Source organism: Chiloscyllium punctatum, chromosome 39 (assembly GCF_047496795.1).
Source record: "Chiloscyllium punctatum isolate Juve2018m chromosome 39, sChiPun1.3, whole genome shotgun sequence".
In the NCBI taxonomy this organism is placed as follows: Eukaryota; Metazoa; Chordata; class Chondrichthyes; order Orectolobiformes; family Hemiscylliidae; genus Chiloscyllium; species Chiloscyllium punctatum.
The window spans coordinates 67,834,275-67,857,722 of NC_092777.1; the positions used below are offsets into that span (position 1 = coordinate 67,834,275).

The following is a 23,448-nucleotide window of genomic DNA, read 5'->3' on the forward strand; positions in this document are numbered from 1 at the left end:
TCACTGTACCATACTGATATGCCCTACACCCCTCACTGTAACACTCTGATATACCCCACACCCCTCACTGTAACACACTGATCTACCCCACACCCCTCACTTCAATACACTGATATTCCCCTCACTGTAACACACTGATATACCCCACACCCCTCACTGTAACACACTGATTGACCCCACACCCCTCACTGCAACACACTGATATACCCCTCACTGTAACACACTGATATGCCCCACACCCCTCACTGTAACACTATGATATACCCCACACCCCTCACTGTAACACTGTGATATACCCCACACCTCTCACTGTAACACACTGATTTACCCTACACCCCTCACTGTAACACACTGATTTACCCCACACCCATCACTGTAACACACTGATTTGCCCCACACCCCTCACTGTAACACACGGATATACCTCTCACCACTTACTGTGAGAGTCTGCCATGCCCCACACCCCTAACTGTCGTCCTCTTATTCGATGATGGATTGTTTCCTACTCAGGAGCAACCTGGGCTCTCTCTTTTGAGTCATTTCATTTTCCAGGTTCTAAGCAACACGTGTCATTTATGACATTTTTCTTTCCTTCTTTTGCAGTGACATCAAAGCTACAGGAAGTGGAGCGAGTCTGAGCACTGAGTATGTGGAGCACGGATAATTAGTTCCAGATCCAAGTGCGTTCCGAGGATACATGTTGGTTGCAGGCCTCTCTCCGGCTGATGGACGTGGACGGCCCTGAATAACCTTTGGAAGGGAATCACCCCCATCCCAAGCACAACTGACACAACATTGAGGCTCCTGGTGACGTTGGCAGGAACATCAGGTCTCCGAGCACAACTGCAGCTGAGGCAGGCAGCGTAATGGTAAATTATTGTTCAATCTACTGGCAATGTGAAGCCTGTTCACTCCCATACTAGATCTACTTTAGGAACAAGACCACTCAGATTTGGCCTTTAACCTTGGAAGCAACGATGTTGTTTGTAACCCTTCACTTCTCATTGTTAACACTAACACAGCTAACCTTCAGCTTGTTCAAATTTAATTTCCTGCTGATGGCAGGAGTGTTACAATTCTCTGCTTTTTGGCACTGCCCAGTTTCATTAATATAATTTATACTCTAAGAGCACAGAAGCGATATACTTGTTATTCTTTACTGTACACAGGGGTTGTGTTTGCAGACACAGGGGAGTATGCCTGTTCTATCCCACGATACAATGATACAGTGTGTTTAATATTACATAGAGGCTTAAGTTGTAATGAATTGTGAAAAGTATTGTCAAATTTATTTCAATTTTTATGGACATACCTGGGAGATTCATTTAAATAGAGGTCATTGAAACTTCACTGTCTACATTGGAGATTTCTTTTAAAAACAAGTCTTCCTCGGTATCATGGGGAGGGTGGGACATCTGCGCTTTGCTGTTGAAATAACTGTATGGAGGCTGGGCCCTATCACCAAGTCACCCTTTCCTTACCAGTTTTATAGTACACTGGCTGTGGCCAGCCAGCTCAAAGTCGCTCCCTGAAATCTCCTGGTTATATATTTTTTCCTTTTTTAAAATCTCCTGTTGATACTCTTCTCCTATTCCCACTGAAATAACTGCACAGAGGCCGGTATTCTGTAACCAAGTCACCCTTTATTTACAACTGCACAGCACACTGTTACCTAGAGCCAGCTCAGAGTCAGTCCCTGAAGTCAGGAGATTCTAAGTCTCCTAGTTATATTTCTTTTCCTTTTTTAAATCTCCTGGTTTGATTGGTGAGCCAAGGCTTTCCTGATTAGCCCAGGTTAACAATCCCAGTTGAGAACCTGGTATGTTGGACTGGGGTGGACAAAGTTACAAATCCACAACACCAGGTTATAGTCCAACTGGTTTATTTGGAAGCACTAGCTTTCAGCGTGCTGCTCCTTTGTCAAGTAGCTAGTGGGGCAGGATCATAGGACACAGAATTTATAGTAAAGGATCATAGTGTCATATATATATATGTGGAGCTGACCTTATGTGCTGAATTCTCTGCTGGCATGTCTGTGACCAACAGTTCCAGGAGGCTGTGTATTGCTTAATGATGTTTGTAGCTTCCCAATCATTATCCCTGAATTTCCGAACAGACTCTATGCATGTGCAGCCACTTTGAATGGACATCCACATGATCAGGAACGTAGGGCCTATGAAAGGACTGACATAGTTGACAAACAACCAAGTCCAGGGTTTACCTGGCCATTCCCACAAATGTCGGGGGTGCTACTGGTGGCAACATTTGCCCTTGTTGGCACTCTGGGAACTGCCCCACCTACACAGCAATGTCAGCATCCAACCCTGGCCACCAGGCATAACTTTTTGCTGGCATCTTCATCTTGGAAACCTCGGGATGGTCCTGGTGGAGTTAGGTTAGTATTGGTGGTAACCTTGACTCTTGCTGCCCTCAGTAATACGCCATCCTCTACAATGATCTGGTCTCACTGGGTCCAGTCCTGGTTGCAATGGCCTGTCTGATTTCCCCATCACCACCAGCTGTTTCAGTCTAGTGAGGACAGGATCTCCTTGTGTCCACAGTCTGATATTGTCAGCCGTGGCCGGAAGGGTGTCCAGAAAGTTTAAAACCAGAGCAGACTCTTCCAGGGGAGGCACCACCACCGTTGGTGGATCTGCCAGCGAGTGGCTGCTCAGTGCAGCTGTATCTGCCACTTGGCTTCCTGGATAGTTTTCTAACTTGTAACTGTTCACACAGACAATGAGGGCTCAATGCTGAACTCTATCAGAAGCTATAAGTAGCACCACCTTCAGTAGCCCTAGCAGGGTTTTGTGACCTGTTACTATATAAATTTCCATCTGTAAAAGTACTGGTGGAACTTCCTCATACCAAAGGTAATCACTGAACCTTCCTTCTCTGTCTGGACATGCTTGTGTTCAGCATCAGCCAGAATCCAGGAAGCACATGCTATCAGGCACTCTGCTCCAGCAGTGAGCCAACCCTACCCCGATCCGGTACAGAGAGGCTTTGCATGTCAGCACCACCTCTCGTTTCCCATCAGAGAAGGCCAACACCTTAGATGATGAGAGCTGCTTCTTTTTCATTTCCCTAAAGGCTGCTTCTTGGCTTTGTGATCATTTCCAAGGCTGATCCTTTTCTAACAGCAGGTGTAAAGGTGCCCAGATGGAGGCCAGGTTACATATGAGTTTTCTGTAATAATTCACCAACCCAAGGAAGGACCTAGCTCCTGTACAGATGTGGGAGCAGGGCTCCTTTGATTGCCCTCACTTTCTCTTCCAATGGGTGTAACCCAGTCTTGTTAGTCCTGTAGCCCAAGTAGGTCTCTTTTAAGGCACACACCCGCCTGGGAGAAACATTTAAGCACTATGTCCAGGTTCTCCAAGGGTTGTTGGTCTTCCCTGTTATTAGCACGTCATCCAGATAAATGGTGACCTGGGGTTTCCCTTGTAACATGTTCCCCATGGTTCGCTGGAAAAGGGTGCAGTCTTGTAAATTGGTATAAACCCTTCTGGGTGTTAATTGGAGTGTACTTCTGGAACTCCTCATCCAGTCACAGTTATAGGTAGGTGTGGCTCATGTCCAGCTTTCCTGAAGAAGGGCTTATGCCCGAAACGTCGATTCTCCTTCTCCTTGGGTGCTGCCTGACCTGCTGCGCTTTTCCAGCAACACATTTTTAAGCTCATGTCCAGCTTTGTAAAGGACAGCCCCACCCTGCCACCTTTGCGTACAAGTCTTCTCTGTGAGGGATCAGGTATTTATCCAGCTGTGAGAAAGGGTTTAATGTTTGTTTGAAATCCCGCAGTGGCGAACTGATCCATCAGCCTTCACAATCAGTCTGATCAATCCACAAACCGCCGGTTTGATGATTCCTTCATTCCCCAGCCTCCTGGTTTCTGTTCCTACTTTTGCCGGAAAGGCGAATGGCACTGGGTGGGCCTTGCAGAATCTCGGAATTGCTTCCTGGCCAACATGTAAGTTGGCTTTGGCTCCTTTGATAGTCCCAAGGCCTTCCTGACCCTTTTATGGACTCAGCATTGTTACAGGTGAGGGAACGGAGTGATTGTGATGTGGTCAGCTAGGTGGATATCAGACAACAAGAGTTCCCGGCTTGGGACTGCTAAGCTAGTCCAATCAGGGAGCACTAGCTGACTTCACTTTTCTCACACTAGCATTGAGGTAAAACACTGCCTTTATTCCTGATGAAGGGCTTTTGCCCGAAACGTCGATTTCGCTGCTCATTGGATGCTGCCTGAACTGCTGTGCTCTTCCAGCACCACTAATCCAGTATCACAATAGCATTGCCCTATCGGGCTTTGTTTGTTCCTGGTTCCCTGGCCACATGGGGGCTTTTTCTCGTGGTGGAAATATTGAATAAAATTATTTTCACAATGGTGTCATTCAGCCCACCAAGTCCACACTATCCTCTGAACAGCATCCCACCCCATCTTTGTAATTCCATGTTTCCCATGGCTAACCCACCTAACCAACACATCCCTGCACACCATGGACAATTTAGCATGGTCAATCCAACTAACCTGCGCATCTTTAGACTGTGGGAGGAAACTGGAACACCCAGAGGAAACCCACACAGACACGGGCAGAATGTGCAAGCTCCTCTCAAACAGTTACCTGGAGGGTTGAATTGAATGCAGGTCCCTGGCATTGTGAGGCAGCAGTGCTGACCACTGAACCATTGATATCTGCTCTTTGTGTAAGTTAACTAAGGATTGTAGTTTCACCGAGTAATTTTTGTTTTGACTATAAATCCATATCTGTGTTTATTAAGAGACTTGGTTGATGGATCTTGTTGTTTCAAACCTGATATCGATGAGGTATTGAACTGGCAATGTTGGTAACTAGAAAATATACTTTTATTTTATATTGCATCCTGTGGAATATGGGATCAGAGCAATGATACATTCCCCAGACTTGGTCCAAACATCTGTTCACAGAGACAATGTTTGCAGGAGTAAATGGGGAATATTCTCTTGATTCTAGGTGGTGTAGAGGGACAGATCAATGGGATTAAGGAAGGAAGGCACATGGATAATGGAGTGAACAGCCTCCATTCCATTCTGGTTATATTTCTCCAGTGAATACTTCTCCTTGTATTGAATATCTCAGTACAGTCAATATTGTATGTCCATAAACTGTTTTTGCTCTCTTTTCCTGCAGGTGATTTTGTGAAGATGTTTGTTGATGGGAGAGTGAAACTGCCTTTTTATCAGAAACAGGACACTCATGGCTGTGGGTGGACAAAGCAACAAAAGGTTTCATACAGAGATGGCCGGCTAATGGCCAGTGAAAGGTAAGCAGATAAGTGTGGTGTGATCATAAGGAAGAAGAACAGGAGTAGGAGAGGAACAGGAGTGGGCCATCTGGCTCACTCAGCCTGCTCCCCTATTCAATAAGCTCATCGCTGATTGCTGGATCAGGGATCACAAATCAGTTTTAAACAGCTGATTGGCCAATCCCCAATGTGGGAAGGTATGGAGGTTTCAGACAGATATCAAACGGTTCAGTGAGTGGGCACAATGAATGGGCACAGTGAGTGGGCACAGTGAATGGGCACAATGAATGGGCACAGTGAATGGGCAGAGTGAGTGGGCACAATGAATGGGCACAGTGAGTGGGCACAATGAATGGGCACAGTGAGTGGGCAGAGTGAGTGGGCACAATGAATGGGCAAAGTGAGTGGGCACAATGAATGGGCACAGTGAGTGGGCACAATGAATGGGCACAGTGAGTGGGCAGAGTGAGTGGGCACAATGAATGGGCAAAGTGAGTGGGCACAATGAATGGGCACAGTGAATGGGCACAGTGAGTGGGCAGAGTGAGTGGGCACAATGAATGGGCACAGTGAATGGGCACAGTGAGTGGGCACAGTGAATGGGCACAATGAATGGGCACAGTGAATGGGCAGAGTGAGTGGGCAGAGTGAGTGGGCACAATGAATGGGCAAAGTGAGTGGGCACAATGAATGGGCACAGTGAATGGGCAGAGTGAGTGGGCACAGTGAGTGGGCACAGTGAGTGGGCACAATGAATGGGCACAGTGAGTGGGCACAATGAATGGGCACAGTGAATGGGCACAGTGAGTGGGCACAATGAATGGGCACAGTGAGTGGGCACAATGAATGGGCACAGTGAGTGGGCACAGTGAGTGGGCACAATGAATGGGCACAATGAGTGGGCACAGTGAGTGGGCACAATGAATGGGCACAGTGAGTGAGCAGATGGAGTACAACATGGGACGATGTAAAGTTTATCACTTTGGCAAAAAAAGAGTGACGACAGAATTTGTAAGCTGCAGTGGGATCCAGGTGTGCTGGTGCATGAGCCACTTAAAGTTAGTATGTACATGCAGCATGTAATCAAGGGGCTTTGCAGAATTAATGAATGGGAAGTGTTTTATGGATCAAATTAATTCTGTAATGATACCTTTAATCACAGTCAAAGCATTTTCAAAACTAACAAATTTGTCATCTTCAATACAAAAAGTAAATGAAATTCATTCTTTATCACTTTGGATATGACACCGTCATCGGGGATACCATATAAATCAGATTTGTCGATCTTGGTTTCAGAATAATCTCTCTCCAAAACAAATCAACCCTCTCACCATCTCCCTTCAAAACAAACTGGCCCCTGGCCATCGACTGAATGGATCAGGAATGAATGAGATGATGAATGTTTGTGCATTCGTTGCATCCCATAATTTGAAAACCATATAAAAATCAAACTGGGCAATTCACAACTTTACATCCTTTTGTGAGGTAATTTCTGCACATCAGTCTTCCTTGTCTTCCCTCAGCATCTTCCTTGAATGACTGGTTGAGACAACACACCCAAAGGCTGATCTTTGAGCCTTGCCACAGAGAGTGGTTAAGTCTTGGGTGCATTGCCATGGGAGGTGGTGGAGACAGATGCAATAGCAGCGTTTAAGACGCATCTTTACAGAGACATAAATAGGCAGCGAATAGAGGGATATGGACCACATAGAGGCAAAAGCTTTTTCGTTTAGAAAGGTGTCACATGTCAGCACAGGCGGGCCGAAGGGCCTGTCCCTGTACTGTTCTTCATTCTTTACAAATACATTAATAAAGAAGCAATGGCAGATATTTAAAAGGATATTTCAGAATGCTTGCAATTAAGGAAAAATTCAAGGGGGGGGGGGATGCACTGTCTGGGGGTATTTAAAATATTTACGGAGAGCATCAATCTTGAGAAGAAAGAATATAACTGAGTGACAGGTTAGATGACTGGTCAGAATACAGAGAATGGCAGAGAATGATGATAAACTTAATCAAGACTAAAATAAATTGAAGCATAACAGGATGCTTGCTTGGAATGTAGAAACTGATAGTAAAAATTTCTCCAGGAATTTAAAAAGGAAAAGAATAAACAAAATGAATATTGGTCCTCTGGAGGGTGAGAATGAGGAGTTAGAAGTAGATGATAAGAAAACGAATCAGGATAATAAGGAATGGAATGGATCCATCAAACTGGGAAGTATCAAATCTCACCACAGTATCCGAGAAGGAAGGGAGGCAAAGCAGCAAGCATCAGGTCATTCTGTCCTGGGATACATGTCATTACTGGGCACTTAGAAAACTCAAGGTAACTGGGAACAGGCACCATGGTTTGTGAAAGGAATTTCATATTTAATATATTTATTGGAATTCTTTGAAGGAGTTATGTGCTGTGGATAAAGGGGAGTCCACTGATGAACTGTACATAGGATTTTGACTATGTGATTATAAAAGGTTGCTTGCACAGGGTAAGACTCCCCTTCCCAACACCTGGGAGCAGCCACCTAACCAGGAAACATGCTGGACCCTCAGGTGAGACTGAAACTTAAGGATTTCAAATCCCTCTCTCCCCAGCGTACTCCTGGCAAATGTCCAAACCATTGAGAACAAATGGATGAACTTAAAGCTAGACTCATCTCCCAAAGGTAATTGCTGTGTGCTGTTTTCAAGAGACATGACTCAATCCTGCTCCACCTGACTGTGCCTTACAACCTGAGGGTTTCTCAGTTCACTGAATGGACTGTTCTGTGTCCTCGCCAAGGCTAGGGATGATGGGGTCTGACTCCCAATCAACACTTCCTGGTGCTCAGGTGTGGTGACCCTAGCCAGTTACTGCTCCCCAGGCCCGAGAATCTCTTTAGGTAAAGAGCTGTCCCTACGACCTGCTGCAGGCACCCACCTCCGCTATCCTGTCAGGAAGTGAAGTAAGTTAAAAATCACACAACACCAGGTTATAGTCCAACAGGTTTATTTGGAAGCTCTAGCTTTCAGAGTGCTGCTCCTTCATCGCGTGGTTGTGATTTTTAACTTTGTTCACCCCAGTCCAACACTGGCTCCTCCACATGACTACAGTTACAGACTGTATTAGGAACTGTGTATAAGGCTGCATGTCAAAGAGATTAACCCGAGGGTTACCCAACCAGAAACTAGGGATGAACCAGGAGATTCACTCCCGATTGAAGTCCAGGACTGAGGTGTTCAAGTCAGATGACCCTGACCTATAACAGGGAATCCAGGTATGACCTTTGTAAGGCTGTCAGAGGTGCCAAGAGGCAATATATGCTAACCTTGACACCCAGTAACCACACAGACAGCCATTTGTGGTTAGGCTTACGTGGCATAACACGTTACAACATAAAGTCGAGTAGAATCACTGACAGCAATGCTTCCCTTCCCGATGAGTTCAGTGGATTCTGTGCCGGTTTTGAACAGAAGGTCAGTGAAATGATGCCATCTGCCCTGACAGCCTCGGGTATACCTGTACCCACAGTCACCACCGCAGGGGGCAGATCGACCTTCTTGTGGGTGAACCCATGGACAGTGACTGGCCTGGACCCAGTGTCCGGCCGTGCACTCAGATCCTGTGTGGTCCAGCTGGGGGAGTATTTGCAGACACCTTTAACCTCTCCTTTCTATGATGTCAGATTCCCACCCACTTCAAGAAGACCATTATCATCCCAGTGCCAAAGAAATATCAGGCAGCCTGCCTTAGATTACATTAGATTCCCTACTGTGTGGAAACAGGCCCTTCAGCCCAACAAGTCCACACAGACCCTCCGAAGAGTAACCCACCCAGACCCATCTCCCTCTGACTAATGTACCTAACGTCATGGGCAATTTAGCATGGCCAATTCACCCTGACCTGCACATCTTTGGACTGTGGGAGGAAACCGGAGCACCCGGAGGAAACCCACACAGACACGGGGAGAATGTGCAAACTCCACACAGACAGTTGCCTGAGGCCAGAAGTGAACCTGGGTCCCTGGTGTTGTGAGGCAGCAATGCTAACCAGTGAGCCACTGTGCCACCCCTTAATGACCACCGCCAGGTGGCTCTAACATCTATCATTCTGAAGCCCTTTGAGACTCATATCAACTCCAGCCTCCCAGATTACCTTTGCAATTCACATACTGGTGCAACAGATCCACAGCCAATGCCATCTCTGTGGCCCTACACTCACCCTGGAACATCTGGATAACAAGGATACCTACATCAGGCTCTTACATACTGACTACAGTTCTTCCAGTGACACCATCATTCCAAACAAACTCACCTCTAAACTCTGAGACCTAAGTCTCAGCTCCCCCCTCTGTAACTGGATCCTCAAGTTCCTGACCCATACACCACAACCAGTAAGAGAAGGCACCAACCCTTCCCCCACAATAACCCTCAACACCGCTGCCCAACAAGACTGTGTACTTAGCCCCCCTATTCTATTCCTTATAAACTCATGACTGTGTGGCCAATTTCTGCCCGAAGTTCATTTACAAGTTTGCTGACAACAATTTGATTTCAGATAGTCAACATGGTTTCATCAAGGGCAGGTCATGTCTCACAAACCTCTGAGTTTTTTGAGAAGGTGACCAAGCATGTAGATGAAAGAAGGCAGCGAGTGGTGGTTGATGGAAAATATTCAGCCTGGAGTCTGGTTACTAGTGGTGTGCCCCAAGGATCTGTTTTGGGACCGCTACTGTTTGTCATTTTTATAAATGACTTAGACACAAGCATAGATGGATCGGTTAGTAAATTTGCAGATGACACTAAAGTCGGTGGAGTAGTGGACAGTGTGGAAGAATGTTGCAGGTTGCAGGGGGACTTGGATAAACTGCAAGATTGGGCTGAGAGGTGGCAAATGGAGATCAATGCAGCTAAATGTGAGGTGACTCACTTTGGGGAAAAATAACAGGAAGGCAGAGTACTGGGTCAGTGGAAAGATCCTTGGTAGTGTGGATGTACAGAGAGATCTTGGAGTCCATGCACATAGATCCCTGAAAGTTGCCACCCAGGTGGATAGTGCTGTTAAGAACGCACAAGGTGTGTTAGGTTTCATTGGTAGAGGGATTGAGTTCCGGAGCCGTGATGTCATGCTGCAACTATACAAAATGCTGGTGTGGCCGCACTTGGAATATTGTGTACAATTCTGGTCCCCATATTTCAGGAAGGATGTGGAAGCATTGGAAAAGGTACAGAGGAGATTTACCAGGACGTTGCCTGGTCTGGAGGGAAGATCCTATGAGGAAAGGCTGAGAGACTTGAACCTGTTCTCATTGGCAAGAAGAAGGCTAAGGGGGATTTGATAGAGACATACAAGATGATCAGAGGATTAGATAGGGTAGACAGTGAAAGTCTTTTTCCTAGGATGATGATGTCAGCTTGTACAGGGGGGGCATGGCTACACATTGAGAGGTGATAGATTTAAGACAGATGTCAGAGGCAGGTTCTTTACGCAGAGAGTGGTGAGGGTGTGGAATGCCCTACCTGCCAATGTAGTTAACTCAGCCACATTAGGGAGATTTAACCAATCCTTGGATAAGCACATGGATAATGACGGGATAATGTAGGGGGACAAGCTGAGAATAGTTCACAGGTTGGCGCAACATCGAGGGCCGAAGGGCCTGTTCTGCGCTGTATTGTTCTATGTTCTGTGTCCTATTAACATTGTAGAATGGATCTCAAACAACGATGAGACAGAGTACAGGAAGGAGATTGAGTACTTAGCTGCATGGTGCAAAGATAAGAATCTCTCCATCAACATCAACAAAATGAAAGAGCTGGTCATTGACTTCAGGAAGTGGAGTGGAGGGCATGGTCCTGTCTGCATCAATGCAGCTGAGGTGGAGATGATCGAGAGCGTCAAGTTGCTGGGAGTGATGATCAGAAACAGCCTGTCCTGGTGTACCCACGTTGACACCATGGTCAAGAAAGCACAGCAACATCTCGACTTCCTCAGGAAGCTAAAGAAATTCAGCATCTCCACAATGATTCAGCATGTCCACAATGACTCTTAACAATTTGTATAAATGCACTATAGAAAGCATCCTCTCTTGGTGCATCACAGAGTGGTATAGGAACTGGTCTGCCCAAGATTGCAAGAATCAATAGAGAGTCATGAACACAGCCCAGTCCATCACACAATCCAGCCTCCTATCCATTGACTCCACCTACACTTCCCACTGCCTCGGGAGAGCAACCGACATCATCAAAGACCCCTCCCACCCCTGCTATAATCTCTTGCACCTCTTTTGTCAAGCAGAAGATATCCAAGTTTGAATACACGCAGACACAGGTTCAAGACCAGCTTCTTCCCTGCTGTTATCAGACATTTCAACAGACCTCTCAAATATTAGTCCTGATTGGCACAGGTGGCATGGTGGCTCAGTGGTTAGCACTGCTGCCTCACAGCGCCAGGTACCCGGGTTCAATTCCAGTCTTGTATGACTGTGTGGAGTTTGCATATTCTCCCTGTGTCTGTGTGGGTTTCCTCCCACATTCCAAAGATGTGCAGGCCATGCTAAATTGCCCATAGTGTCAGGTGCATTAGTTAGGGACAACTATAGGGTAGGGGAATACATCTGGGTGAGTTATTCTTCAGAGGTCCGTGTGGACTTGTTGGGTTGAAGGGTCTGTTTCCATACTATAGGGAATCTAATCTAATATCTCTCTTTGCACTTCCTCAGAAGCTGTAACACTGGATTCTGCACTCTGTTCTGCTACCCTGACGCACTTTGTATGTTATGATCTGCCTGTCGAGCGCAAAAGAACACTTTTTACTCAGTACATGTGACAACAATAAATTAATCAATCAATCAATTTCGAGCTCATGGTGCAGTTAGATATTGACATGGACAGAAGATTGGCTGGTTGGCAGAAAACAGAGTATACATAAATGGGTCTTTTTAGATTGACAAGATGTGCTAAGCAGGGTTCTGCAGAGCTCTGTACTGATTCCTTAACTTTTTACAATTTATATTCTTGACTTAAACAGAGAATAACTGCAAAATTCTGAAATACAAAGGGATCTAGTTGTTCAGTACTCGAGTCATGGAAAGGTAGTATGTAGGCACAGACACTGAGTAAGAAGGTTAATGGAAAGCTATGCTTTATTATCCAAGAATTGAACATAAAAAGTAAGTGATGTCATGCTTCAGTAATACAGCTGTCTGATGAAGGAGCAGTGCTCCAAAAGCTTGTATTTTCAAATAAACCTGTTGGACTAGAACCTGGTGTTATGTGACTTCTGACTCAGTTGTACAGGACATTGGGGAGACCACATCTCCAGTATGATGTGCAGCTTTCATCTCCTTACTGAAGGGAAAATATAAATGTGTTGGATGCTGTTGAGAGGAAGTTTCTAGATTAATAACCAGAATGTCTTCTGAGCAAAGATTGAAGAAATTGGGCTTGTTTTCACTGGAAGGTAAGGACTGTAATTACAGTGAAGGGCTGTCATTCTGTCTCAGAATTGTTGGAGATGGGTGCATTGGGTATTCTGAAGACAGAGGTGGATAGATTCTCCTTAGGTTGGGGAATCAGGTTGTTAGAGATAGATGGGAAAGTGGATTTTGGAACACTAACATCAGCCACGATCTAATGGATTGGCAGAGAAGCTTGAGGGGCTCAATGGCCTCATCTTATTCCTAATTCATACATATGGACATGCACAAACGAATCCAACGGTAACTTTGGTTGTCCACCTGGTTTTATATTTGAGAATTGCCATGGGACTTAATTTTGTTGCTTTGGCTGTGCAGCCCAATATCACCATCTGATACCCTGTGGTTTCCATGAGATTATTTTTGAACCTTTTCACTCCACCAGCCAGGTACTGGGTGTATATCAGAATTCATGGATGGCTTCTCCTCATTGATGATGGGGTAAAATCTGTGCTGGAGTTTTTGTTGCTGTGTGATAGTGAGTTGCTGATAACAAACAAAGAGACCTTGGAGTGCAGGTTCGTAACTCCTTGAAAGTGGAGTCGCAGGTAGATAGGATAGTGAAGAAAGCGTTTGGTATGCTTTCCTTTATTGGTCAGAGTATTGAGTACAGGAGTTGGGAGGTCATGTTGCGGATGTACAGGACATTGGTTAGGCCACTTTTGGAATATTGCAATTCTGGTCTCCTTCCTATCGGAAAGACGTTGTGAAACTTGAAAGGGTTCAGAAAAGATTTACAAGGATGTTGCCAGGGTTGGAGGATCTGAGCTACAGGGAGAGGCTGAACAGGCTGGGGCTGTTTTCCCTGGAGTGTCGGACGCTAAGGGGTGACGTTATAGAGGTTTACAAAATTATGAGGGGCATGGATAGAGTAAATAGACAAGGGGTGGAGGAGTCCAGAACTAGAGGGCATAGGTTTAGGGTGAGAGGGGAAATATATAAAAGAGATCTAAGGGGCAAGGTTTTAACACAGAGGGTGGTACGTGTATGGAATGAGCTGCCAGAGGAAGTGGTGGAGGCTGCTACAATTGCAACATTTAAGAGGCATCTGGATGGGTATATGAATAGGAAGGGTTTGGAGGGATATGGGCCGGGTACTGGCAGGTGGGACTAGATTGGGTTGGGATATCTGGTCGGCATGGACGGGTTGGACCGAAGGGTCTGTTTCCGTGCTGTACATCTCTATGACTCTATGACTGGCATCAGGATCTTCGGTAGCCCTTGAGGTCCTTGGTTCTCTGAAGAAGACAGTTTTTTCATGAGTGACGCCACCAAATAGCTGCTGTTCTGAAATCTTTGTTGGAATCTGTTTAATTTGTTGCAAATATGAGCCAGTGAACATACTGCATTTGGTACGACGATCACTTTGATTATTTGAGGAGCCGTTCCTATGGATGCTCCCTGAGATGAGGCCAGTGGCTGGTGCCTATTCTCATTCTGCCTTTGGTCTTTCAGGTACCTTCTTCAGAGCTCGTGCACAGGAAGATCCCACCAACAACAGTCCCAGGTAGACAGCTACCTGGGAATCCCTCAGCACTGACCCTCCAACAGTGCCCAGCTACCGTGCCGGGCAAAAACACACACACACATCCTCAAACATACAATATCCAGAGCGAGAGAGATCTATACAGACAGATCACACACAGACAGACACTGCAGAGATCAATCCCATCTAGATCAGTACCAGATAGCTGGATCCTGGTCTCATGTAAAATTGGAATTTAGTCTCATTTGTCGTGTGGTTACTGAGACTTCTTCCCTTATTTTCCCAGGTTGCTGGAGATGCTGAACCAGGTGAGGCTGGTCGACCTGGAGACCTGGCTGTGCACCCCATCCCCAGTGTTACCACGGCAGCAGCGCACCCCTCAACATCTTACACGGCCAAAGGTCAGCATGGATCCAACGGAGAGGTAAGGGTCAACACCAAACAGCTGGTCCCAAACAGAAACAGTATCAGCAGCTCCACATTACCCCATACAATAACAGTGTGACACTCCCTCAGCACCGACCCTCCGACAGTGCGGCACTCCCTCAGCTCCGACAGTGCAGCACTCCCTCAGCACCGACCCTCCAACAGTGCGGCACTCCCTCAGCACTGACCCTCCGACACTGTGGCACTTCCTCAGCACTGACCCTCCGACACTGTGGCACTCCCTCAGCACTGACCCTCCGACAGTGCCCACTCCCTCAGCACTGACCCTCCGACAGTGCCCACTCCCTCAGCACTGACCCTCCGACAGAGCCCACTCCCTCAGCACTGACCCTCCGACAGTGCCCACTCCCTCAGCACTGACCCTCCGACAGAGCCCACTCCTTCAGCACTGACCCTCCGACAGTGCCCACTCCCTCAGCACTGACCCTCCGACAGAGCCCACTCCCTCAGCACTGACCCTCCGACAGTGCCCACTCCCTCAGCACTGACCCTACGACAGTGGCCACTCCCTTAGCACTGACCCTCCGACAGTGCCCACTCCCTCAGCACTGACCCTCCGACAGAGCCCACTCCCTCAGCACTGACCCTCCGACAGTGCCCACTCCCTCAGCACTGACCCTCCGACAGTGCCCACTCACTCAGCACCGACCCTCCGACAGTGCCCACTCCCTCAGCACTGACCCTCCGACAGTGTGGCACTCCCTCAGCACTGACCCTCCGACAGTGTGACACTCCCTCAGCACTGACCCTCCGACAGTGCGGCACTCCCTCAGCACTGACCCTCCGACAGTGCCCACTCCCTCAGCACTGACCCTCCGACAGTGCCCACTCCCTCAGCACTGACCCTCCGACAGTTTGGCACTCCCTCAGCACTGACCTTCCGACAGTGTGGCACTCCCTCAGCACTGACCCTCCGACAGTGCCCACTCTCTCAGCACCGACCCTCCGACAGTGCCCACTCCCTCAGCACTGACCCTCCGACAGTGTGGCACTCCCTCAGCACTGACCCTTCGACAGTGTGGCACTCCCTCAGCACTGACCCTCCGACAGTGCCCACTCCCTCAGCACTGACCCTCCGACAGTGCCCACTCCCTCAGCACTGACCCTCCGACAGAGCCCACTCCCTCAGCACTGACCCTCCGACAGTGCCCACTCCCTCAGCACTGACCCTCCGACAGTGCCCACTCCCTCAGTATTGACCCTCCGAAAGTGCCCACTCCCTCAGCACTGACCCTCCGACAGTGCCCACTCCCTCAGCACTGACCCTCCGACAGTGCCCACTCCCTCAGCACTGACCCTCCGACAGTGCCCACTCCCTCAGCACTGACCCTCCGACAGTGCCCACTCCCTCAGCACTGACCCTCCGACAGTGCCCACTCCCTCAGCACTGACCCTCCGACAGAGCCCACTCCCTCAGCACTGACCCTCCGACAGTGCCCACTCCCTCAGCACTGACCCTCCGACAGTGCCCACTCCCTCAGCACTGACCCTCCGACAGAGCCCACTCCCTCAGCACTGACCCTCCGACAGTGCCCACTCCCTCAGCACTGACCCTCCGACAGTGCCCACTCCCTCAGCACTGACCCTCCGACAGTGCCCACTCCTTCAGCACTGACCCTCCGACAGTGCCCACTCCCTCAGCACTGACACTCCGACAGAGCCCACTCCCTCAGCACTGACCCTCCGACAGTGCCCACTCCCTCAGCACTGACCCTCCGACAGTGCCCACTCCCTCAGCACTGACCCTCCGACAGTGCCCACTCCCTCAGCACTGACCCCCCGACAGTGCCCACTCCCTCAGACTGACCCTCCGACAGTGCCCACTCCCTCAGCACTGACCCTCCGACAGTGCCCACTCCCTCAGCACTGACCCTCCGACAGTGCCCACTCCCTCAGCACTGACCCTCCGACAGTGCCCACTCCCTCAGCACTGACCCCCCGACAGTGCCCACTCCCTCAGACTGACCCTCCGACAGTGCCCACTCCCTCAGCACTGACCCTCCGACAGTGCCCACTCCCTCAGCACTGACCCCCCGACAGTGCCCACTCCCTCAGACTGACCCTCCGACAGTGCCCACTCCCTCAGCACCGACCCTCTGATGAGGATGTAATAAAATAGAAGAGTGTTTAGAAATGTATCACGTGGTCACACACCATGGGAATGGCTTCCCGTTTCGGAAATCGCGTTTGACACATTTTCTGAGTTTCCCGAGTGGGCAAGAAGGAGAGTAGCTTACAGTGAGCAGTGAATGTAATCTACTTGAAATTCCAAAAGGCAATTAAAAATGTACCATGCATTCACCAATTAATAAGATAAGTGGGCAAGGTGTTGGCAGTTGTACATTAACAATTCGCTGATAGACAATAGACAATTGGGATGAGGGCAGAGTCCACTGTTAACCTGGTCGGAGTGGAGTACCACGAGGGTCAGTGTTGGGGCCACAGTTATTGCACATTCTTAATTTCCCAGAGAGCAGTCATGGACCAACCACATTGCTGTGTCTGGAGTCACATGTCAGGCAAGCAAGGCATATTTGACCAAGTGTGTCATCGGGAAGCCCTCACAAATCTGGAATGAATGGGAATTGGGGGCGGGGTGAGGGGGAGCTGTCTGCTGGTTAGAGTCATACCTTGCACATAGGAAGATGGTTGTAGTTGTTGGAGGTCGGTCATCTCAGGTCTTGGACATCTCTGCAGGAATTCCTCAGGGTAGTGTCAAAATCTAGTAAGATGTGGATAATATCTACCCTTGGGCTAAAAAATGGCAAGTATTGCCAACAAATGCCCGGCAATAACCATCTCCCCCAAAAGAATATCTAACCACTGTCCCTTGACATTCCATCACTGAATCCCCCACTCTCAGCGTCCTGGGGGTTACCAGAGGCTGGGAATACTGCAGTGAGTAACTCACCTCCTGACTCCCCAAACCCTGTCCACCATCTCCAAGGCACAAGTCAGGAATGTGATGGAATACTCCCCACTTGCCTGGATAGGGGCAGCTCCAACAACACTCAAGAAGCTCAACACCATCCAGGACAAAGCACTTGATTGGCACCACATCCACAATCACCCCCTCCCTCCACCACCGATGCTCTCTTTCCTGAAAAAGGTGCATTTCCTAATTGGATGTGATTCGAGGAGGACGAAATACCTGGGTATTTTAGATTAAAGATTTCAGCAGAGGTGATGGAAAAAAAAAGAACTTGCTGCTATGGTTACAGGTAGAAGCAGAAGGACAGAGGCGATCTTCCAGCCATCAGCTTATGGCTGACTTCATTCAGGCTTCAAAAAGGGCGCATTTGTGAAAAATACCAGAGGTCAGGCTTGAGGTCAATGCCATGAGAGTTTTGCTTTATTTTGTTTACTTTAGTACAGCAGGAGTGAATAATTCATTAAGCAGTAAAAGCAAGAGGCAGAAGGAGAGAGAGTGAGAAAGAAAGGGGAGAGGTGAATTGCTGAGAGAGAAGCATTTGCAGCAATCATCAGCCAGAAATGCTAAGCAGCGCCCTCCAGTGGTCCCCAGCATCACAGATACCAGTCTCCAGCTAATCCCATTCACTCCACTCGATATCAAGAAACAGTTGGAGACACTGGATAGCATAAAGGCTACGAGTCCTGGCAACATTCTGGCAATAGCACTGAAGACTTATGCTCCAGAACACACAAGGAGTAATTGGTTACTTCCAAAGATGTATTTTATTTATAGCCAGGAACTGCGAACACTTACACAACCATTGGAGACTGCACTTCACTGCCGCAATGGAAACGCAATGCTCCAGGATGAGGGAGTGGGGCCTGCTGAGAAGGGAGTGGGCCCACACCTCCAGGAAATGGTCACGCTGATCACAGTTACCTGAACATTCCTGTTGATGCATTGTGCAGTGTGGTGCCATGTGTGAGCAGTCGATGGGGCCCTAAACCTGGGGAATGCCAGCCGTGTTCCTGAATCTGCCTGACCAGGCTGTCGTACTCACCCTGTCACGGGAACAAAATGAACTGGTGTGACCTTACAGAGATGGCATCGCTCACTGTCCTGATGGGAGCAATGACTGAGAGATCTCACACAGGTCACCCTTTGACATTTGAAAAGTTCACAGTGGCTTCCCAGCTCCCAGGAAAGGATGGCCCTCTCCATTCCTGTTGACCCCAGGTGCCACACCAGAATGCGGCACAGTTCCCTCAGTTCCCAGGGCATTCAGAGCCTGCATCAATACTAAACTTCACCCTCCTGCAGAGCCACTGTATTCTGAGGGGCCCCGTGGCTGCCAGCTCTCCCAGAGTCAGGTGCTCCCCAATCTCTGTGGAGGTCTCCTATTGCTCCTGAGCTTTCCAACAGTTCTGGTCCTCCTGCATCAGCGTTCAGCTTTTACATTATCCCCAGTAACCAACATCCCCGTAGGGTGTACCTCTCTTGCTGAAAATGACCTCTGTTGGGAACTCAAGGAGTGAAGCAGGTTCTTAGCCCTGAGGAGAATCAGTGGGGAAAATGCGGAAAATGGACAGATTTTAAAAGGGGAGAATACAAGAATGCAGCTTTGGAAAAGTAAGTGGAGATAACTGTGTGTGCAAAAATGTTACTATCAGCAATGGTGTGCCAAGACAAAGCAACATCACCTGTGTTTATTCAGGGAAATTTTGATTCACTTCTTTTAAATGTTACTAGTTGTCAGTTTCAGAGAACTCAGCATAACCCCCTTTGGAAGAGGGTTACAGGTTACAGGGCGACTTGGATAAACCGCAGAATTGGGCTGAGAGGTGGCAAATGGAGATCAATGCAGCTATATGTGAGGTGACGCACTTTGGGAAGAATAACAGGAAGGCAGAGTACTGGGTCAATGGAAAGATTCTTGGTAGTGTGGATGTGCAGAGGGATCTTGGAGTCCACGTACATAGATCCCTGAAAGTTGCCACCCAGGTGGATAGTGCTGGTAAGAAGGCAAATGGTGTGTTAGATTTCATTGGTAGAAGGATTGAGTTCCAGAGCCACAATATCATGATGTAACTATACAAAACGCTGATGGAATATTGTGTACAGTTCTGGTCCGCATATTTTGGGAAGGATGTGGAAGCATTGGAAAAGATGCAGAGGAGATTTACCAGGATGTTGCCTGGTCTGGAGGGAAGGTCTTATGAGGAAAGGCTGAGAGACTTGCGTCTGTTCTCATTGGAAAGAAGGCGGCTAAGAGGGGATTTGATAGAGACATACAAGATGATCAGAGGATAAGAGAGGGTAGACAGTGAAAGTCTTTTTCCTAGGATGATGATGTCAGCTTGTACGAGGGGGCATAGCTACAAATTGAGGGGTGATAGATTTAAGACAGATGGCAGAGGCAGGTTCTTTACGCAGAGAGTGGTAAGGGTGTGGAATGCCCTACCTGCCAATGGAGTCAACTCAGCCACATTAGGGAGATTTAGCCAATCCTTGGATAAGCACATGGATAATGACGGGATAATGTAGGGGGACGAGCTGAGAATAGTTCACAGGTTGGCACAACATCGAGGGCCTGTTCTGTACTGTATTGTTCTATGTTCTATGTTCTATAACAACTATAGTACCAACCCTCTGATTGGTCAGGTTGCAGTGATCCTGTGAAGGGGAATGAAAACAGAGAAGACAGGAATCCCAGAAGCGTGTAATATCCACACCCCTATGCCCTTGCTCTGATTTCTCCCAATCTCCACCAATAGACCACAGATCAACTACATTCAAAACCACTGAAAGCAAAAGCTCACAGAAGCATGTCACCAACCAGTGAGCTAAAGAGCATCAGTGTGTGAGTCACTTTGACGCATCATCTAAGAAAGGGATTGGATTATGGAACCAATTTAGTTAAAAGTACAATACTACAGATGCTGGAAATTTGAAATAAAAACAGGAAATGCTGGTGAAATTGGAGCATGAGTCATATTGGTGTTGAAACCGTACCTGTTTGTAGACCGGCTGCTTTTTGTGTTTGTCTTTCTGTGAACGTGGTCTGCGTATGTGTGTGATTTTTAAAAGAGCTAACGTTTATATTCCATGAATTATAAATCCTGTCCAATAACTGGAGTTATTTTCTTGTTATTGAAGGAGCCAGTTATGGTTTGCTTTTAAAGTCTTTATTCTTCACACATAACACATCCAGGAATAATCAGGCGTAATTTCCAGTACATGACCCAAATGCATCATGACATCAGTCTCAGTTCAAACATGGATGAAGAAGCTGAGGTGAGGTGTGAGTTACTGCCTTGGATATCGAGGCTGCATTTGACCAAGTGTGGCATCAAGGAGTCCGCGCAAAACCACAATCAATGGGGATCAGGGGACAAACCCCCCACTGGTTAGAGGCATACATGGCACATAGGGAAGTTGTCGGAGTGTGATGGACTACTTCACATTTGCCTGGATTGGTGCAGCTCCAACAACACTCAAGATTAGCATCACATCCAAAAGCATCGAATCCTTCCGTCACCCACACTCAGTAGCAGCCGTGTGTACCATCTACAAGATGCACTGCAGAAATTTACTGAGGGTCCTTGGACAGCACCTTCCAAACCCATGACTACTTGCATCTTGAAGGACAAGGGCAGTAGATCCATGGGAACACCACCCCCTGCATGTTCCCCTCCAAGCCACTCACCATTCTGACTTGGAAATATATCGCCATCTCTTCACTGTCACTGGGTCAGAATCCTGGAATTCCCTCCCTAAGGGCATTGTGGGTCACATAGATTGCAGTGGTAAAAACAATGACTGCAGATGCTGGAAACCAGAGTCTAGATTATAGTGGTGCTGGAAAAGCGCAGCAGGTCAGGCAGCATCCAAGGAGCAGGAAAATTGACGTTTCAGACAAAAGCCCTTCATCAGGAATAGAGGCAGAGAGCCTGAAGGGTAGAGAGATAAATGAAATGAGGGTGGGGGTGGGGAGAAAATAGCATAGAGTAAAAATAGGTGAGTGGGGGAGGGGATAGGTCACGGAGGAGGGTGGGGGAAGGTAGCAAAGAGTACAATGGGTGGATGGGGGTGAGATGAAGGTGATAGGTCAGAGAGGAAGGTGGAGTGGATAGGTGGAAAAGAAGATAGGCAGGTAGGACAAGTCATGGGGACAGTGCTGTGCTGGAAGTTTGGAACTGGGGTTGAGGTGTTCCGAGGCAGAAGGTGAGGCGTTCTTCCTCCAGGCGTTGGGTGGTGAGGGGGCGGCGGTGAAGGAGGCCCAGGACCTCCATGTCCTCGGCAGAGTGGGAGGGGGAGTTGAAATGTTGGGCCACAGGACGGTGGGGTTGATTGGTGCGGGTGTCCCAGAGATATTCCCTAAAGCATACTGCTAGGAGACGTCCAGTCTCCCCAATGTAGAGGAGACCACATTGGGAGCAATGGATACAATAAATGATATTGGTGAATGTGCAGGTGAAACTTTGATGGATGTGGAAGGCTCCTTTAGGGCCTTGGATGGAGGTGAGGGAGGAGGTATGGGCACAGGTTTTGCAATTCCTGCGATGGCAGGGGAAGGTGCCAGGATGGGAGGGTGGGTTGTAGGGGGGCATGCACCTGACCAGGTAGTCACGGAGGGAACAGTCTTTGCCGAAGGCAGAAAGGGGTGGGGAGGGAAATATATCCCTGGTGGTGGGGTCCGTTTGGAGGTGGCGGAAATGTCGGCGGAAGATTTGGTTTCTGCGAATGTTGGTAGGGTGGAGGGTAGCACCAGGGGCGTTCTGTCCTTGTTATGGTTGGAGGGATGGGGTCTGAGGGTGGAGGTGTGGGATGTGGATGAGATGCGTTGGAGGGCATCTTTAACCATGTGGGAAGGGAAATTGCGGTCTCTAAAGAAGGAGGCCATCTGGTGTGTTCTGTGGTGGAACTGGCCCTCCTGGGAGCAGATACGGCGGAGGCAGAGGAATTGGGAATACGGGATGGCATTTTTGCTGGAGGTAGGGTGGGAGGAGGTGTAATCCAGGTAGCTGTGGGAGTCGGTGGGTTTGTAAAAAATGTCAGTGTCAAGTCAGTCGTCATTAATGGAGATGGAGAGGTCCAGGAAAGGGAGGGAGGTGTCAGAGATGGTCCAGGTAAATTTAAGGTCAGGGTGGAATGTGTTGGTGAAGTTGATGAATTGCTCAACCTCCTCACGGGAGCACGAGGTGGCGCCAATGCAGTCATCAATGTAGCGGAGGAAGAGGTGGGGAGTGGTGCCGGTGTAATTATGGAAGATGGATTGTTCTATGTAGCCAACAAAGAGACAGGCATAGCTGGGGCCCATACGGGTGCCCATGGCTACCCCTTTGGTCTGGAGGAAGTGGGAGGATTCGAAGGAGAAATTGTTAAGGGTGAGGACCAGTTCGGCCAAACGAATGAGAGTGTCGGTGGAAGGGTACTGTTGGGGACGTCTGGAGAGGAAAAAACAGAGGCTTGGAGGCCCTGGTCATGGCAGATGGAGGTGTAGAGGGATTGGATATCCATGGTGAAGATGAGGTGTTGGGGGCCGGGAAAACTGAAGTCTTGGAGAAAGTGGGGGGCATGGGTGGTGTCTCAAACGTATGTGGGGAGTTCCTGGACTGGGGGATAGGACAGTGTCAAGGTAGGTGGAGATGAGTTCAGTGGGGCAGGAGCATGCTGAGACAATGGGTCGGCCAGGGTGATCAGGCTTGTGGATCTTGGGAAGGAGGTAGAACCGGGCAGTGCAGGGTTCCCGGACTGAGGTTGGAAGCTGTGGGTGGGAGATCTCCTGAGGTGATGAGGTTCTGTATGGTCTGGGAGATGATGGTTTGGTGATGGGGGTGGGGTCATGGTCGAGGGG

General features: G+C 48.4%; 1 protein-coding gene across 1 annotated transcript in view; it reads left to right on the forward strand.

Moving 5' to 3' along the window:
• The window catches only part of ankfn1a (ankyrin repeat and fibronectin type III domain containing 1a), a 338,629-nt gene that overhangs the window by 17,362 nt on the left and 297,819 nt on the right, over window positions 1-23,448 (forward strand). Inside the window, exons 2-4 of the mRNA XM_072559008.1 lie at window positions 604-869; window positions 5,176-5,308; window positions 14,517-14,654. Of these exons, the coding sequence (XP_072415109.1) occupies window positions 5,190-5,308; window positions 14,517-14,654 (257 nt within the window). The 5' untranslated portion in view covers window positions 604-869; window positions 5,176-5,189. The remainder of the gene's footprint in view (window positions 1-603; window positions 870-5,175; window positions 5,309-14,516; window positions 14,655-23,448) is intronic.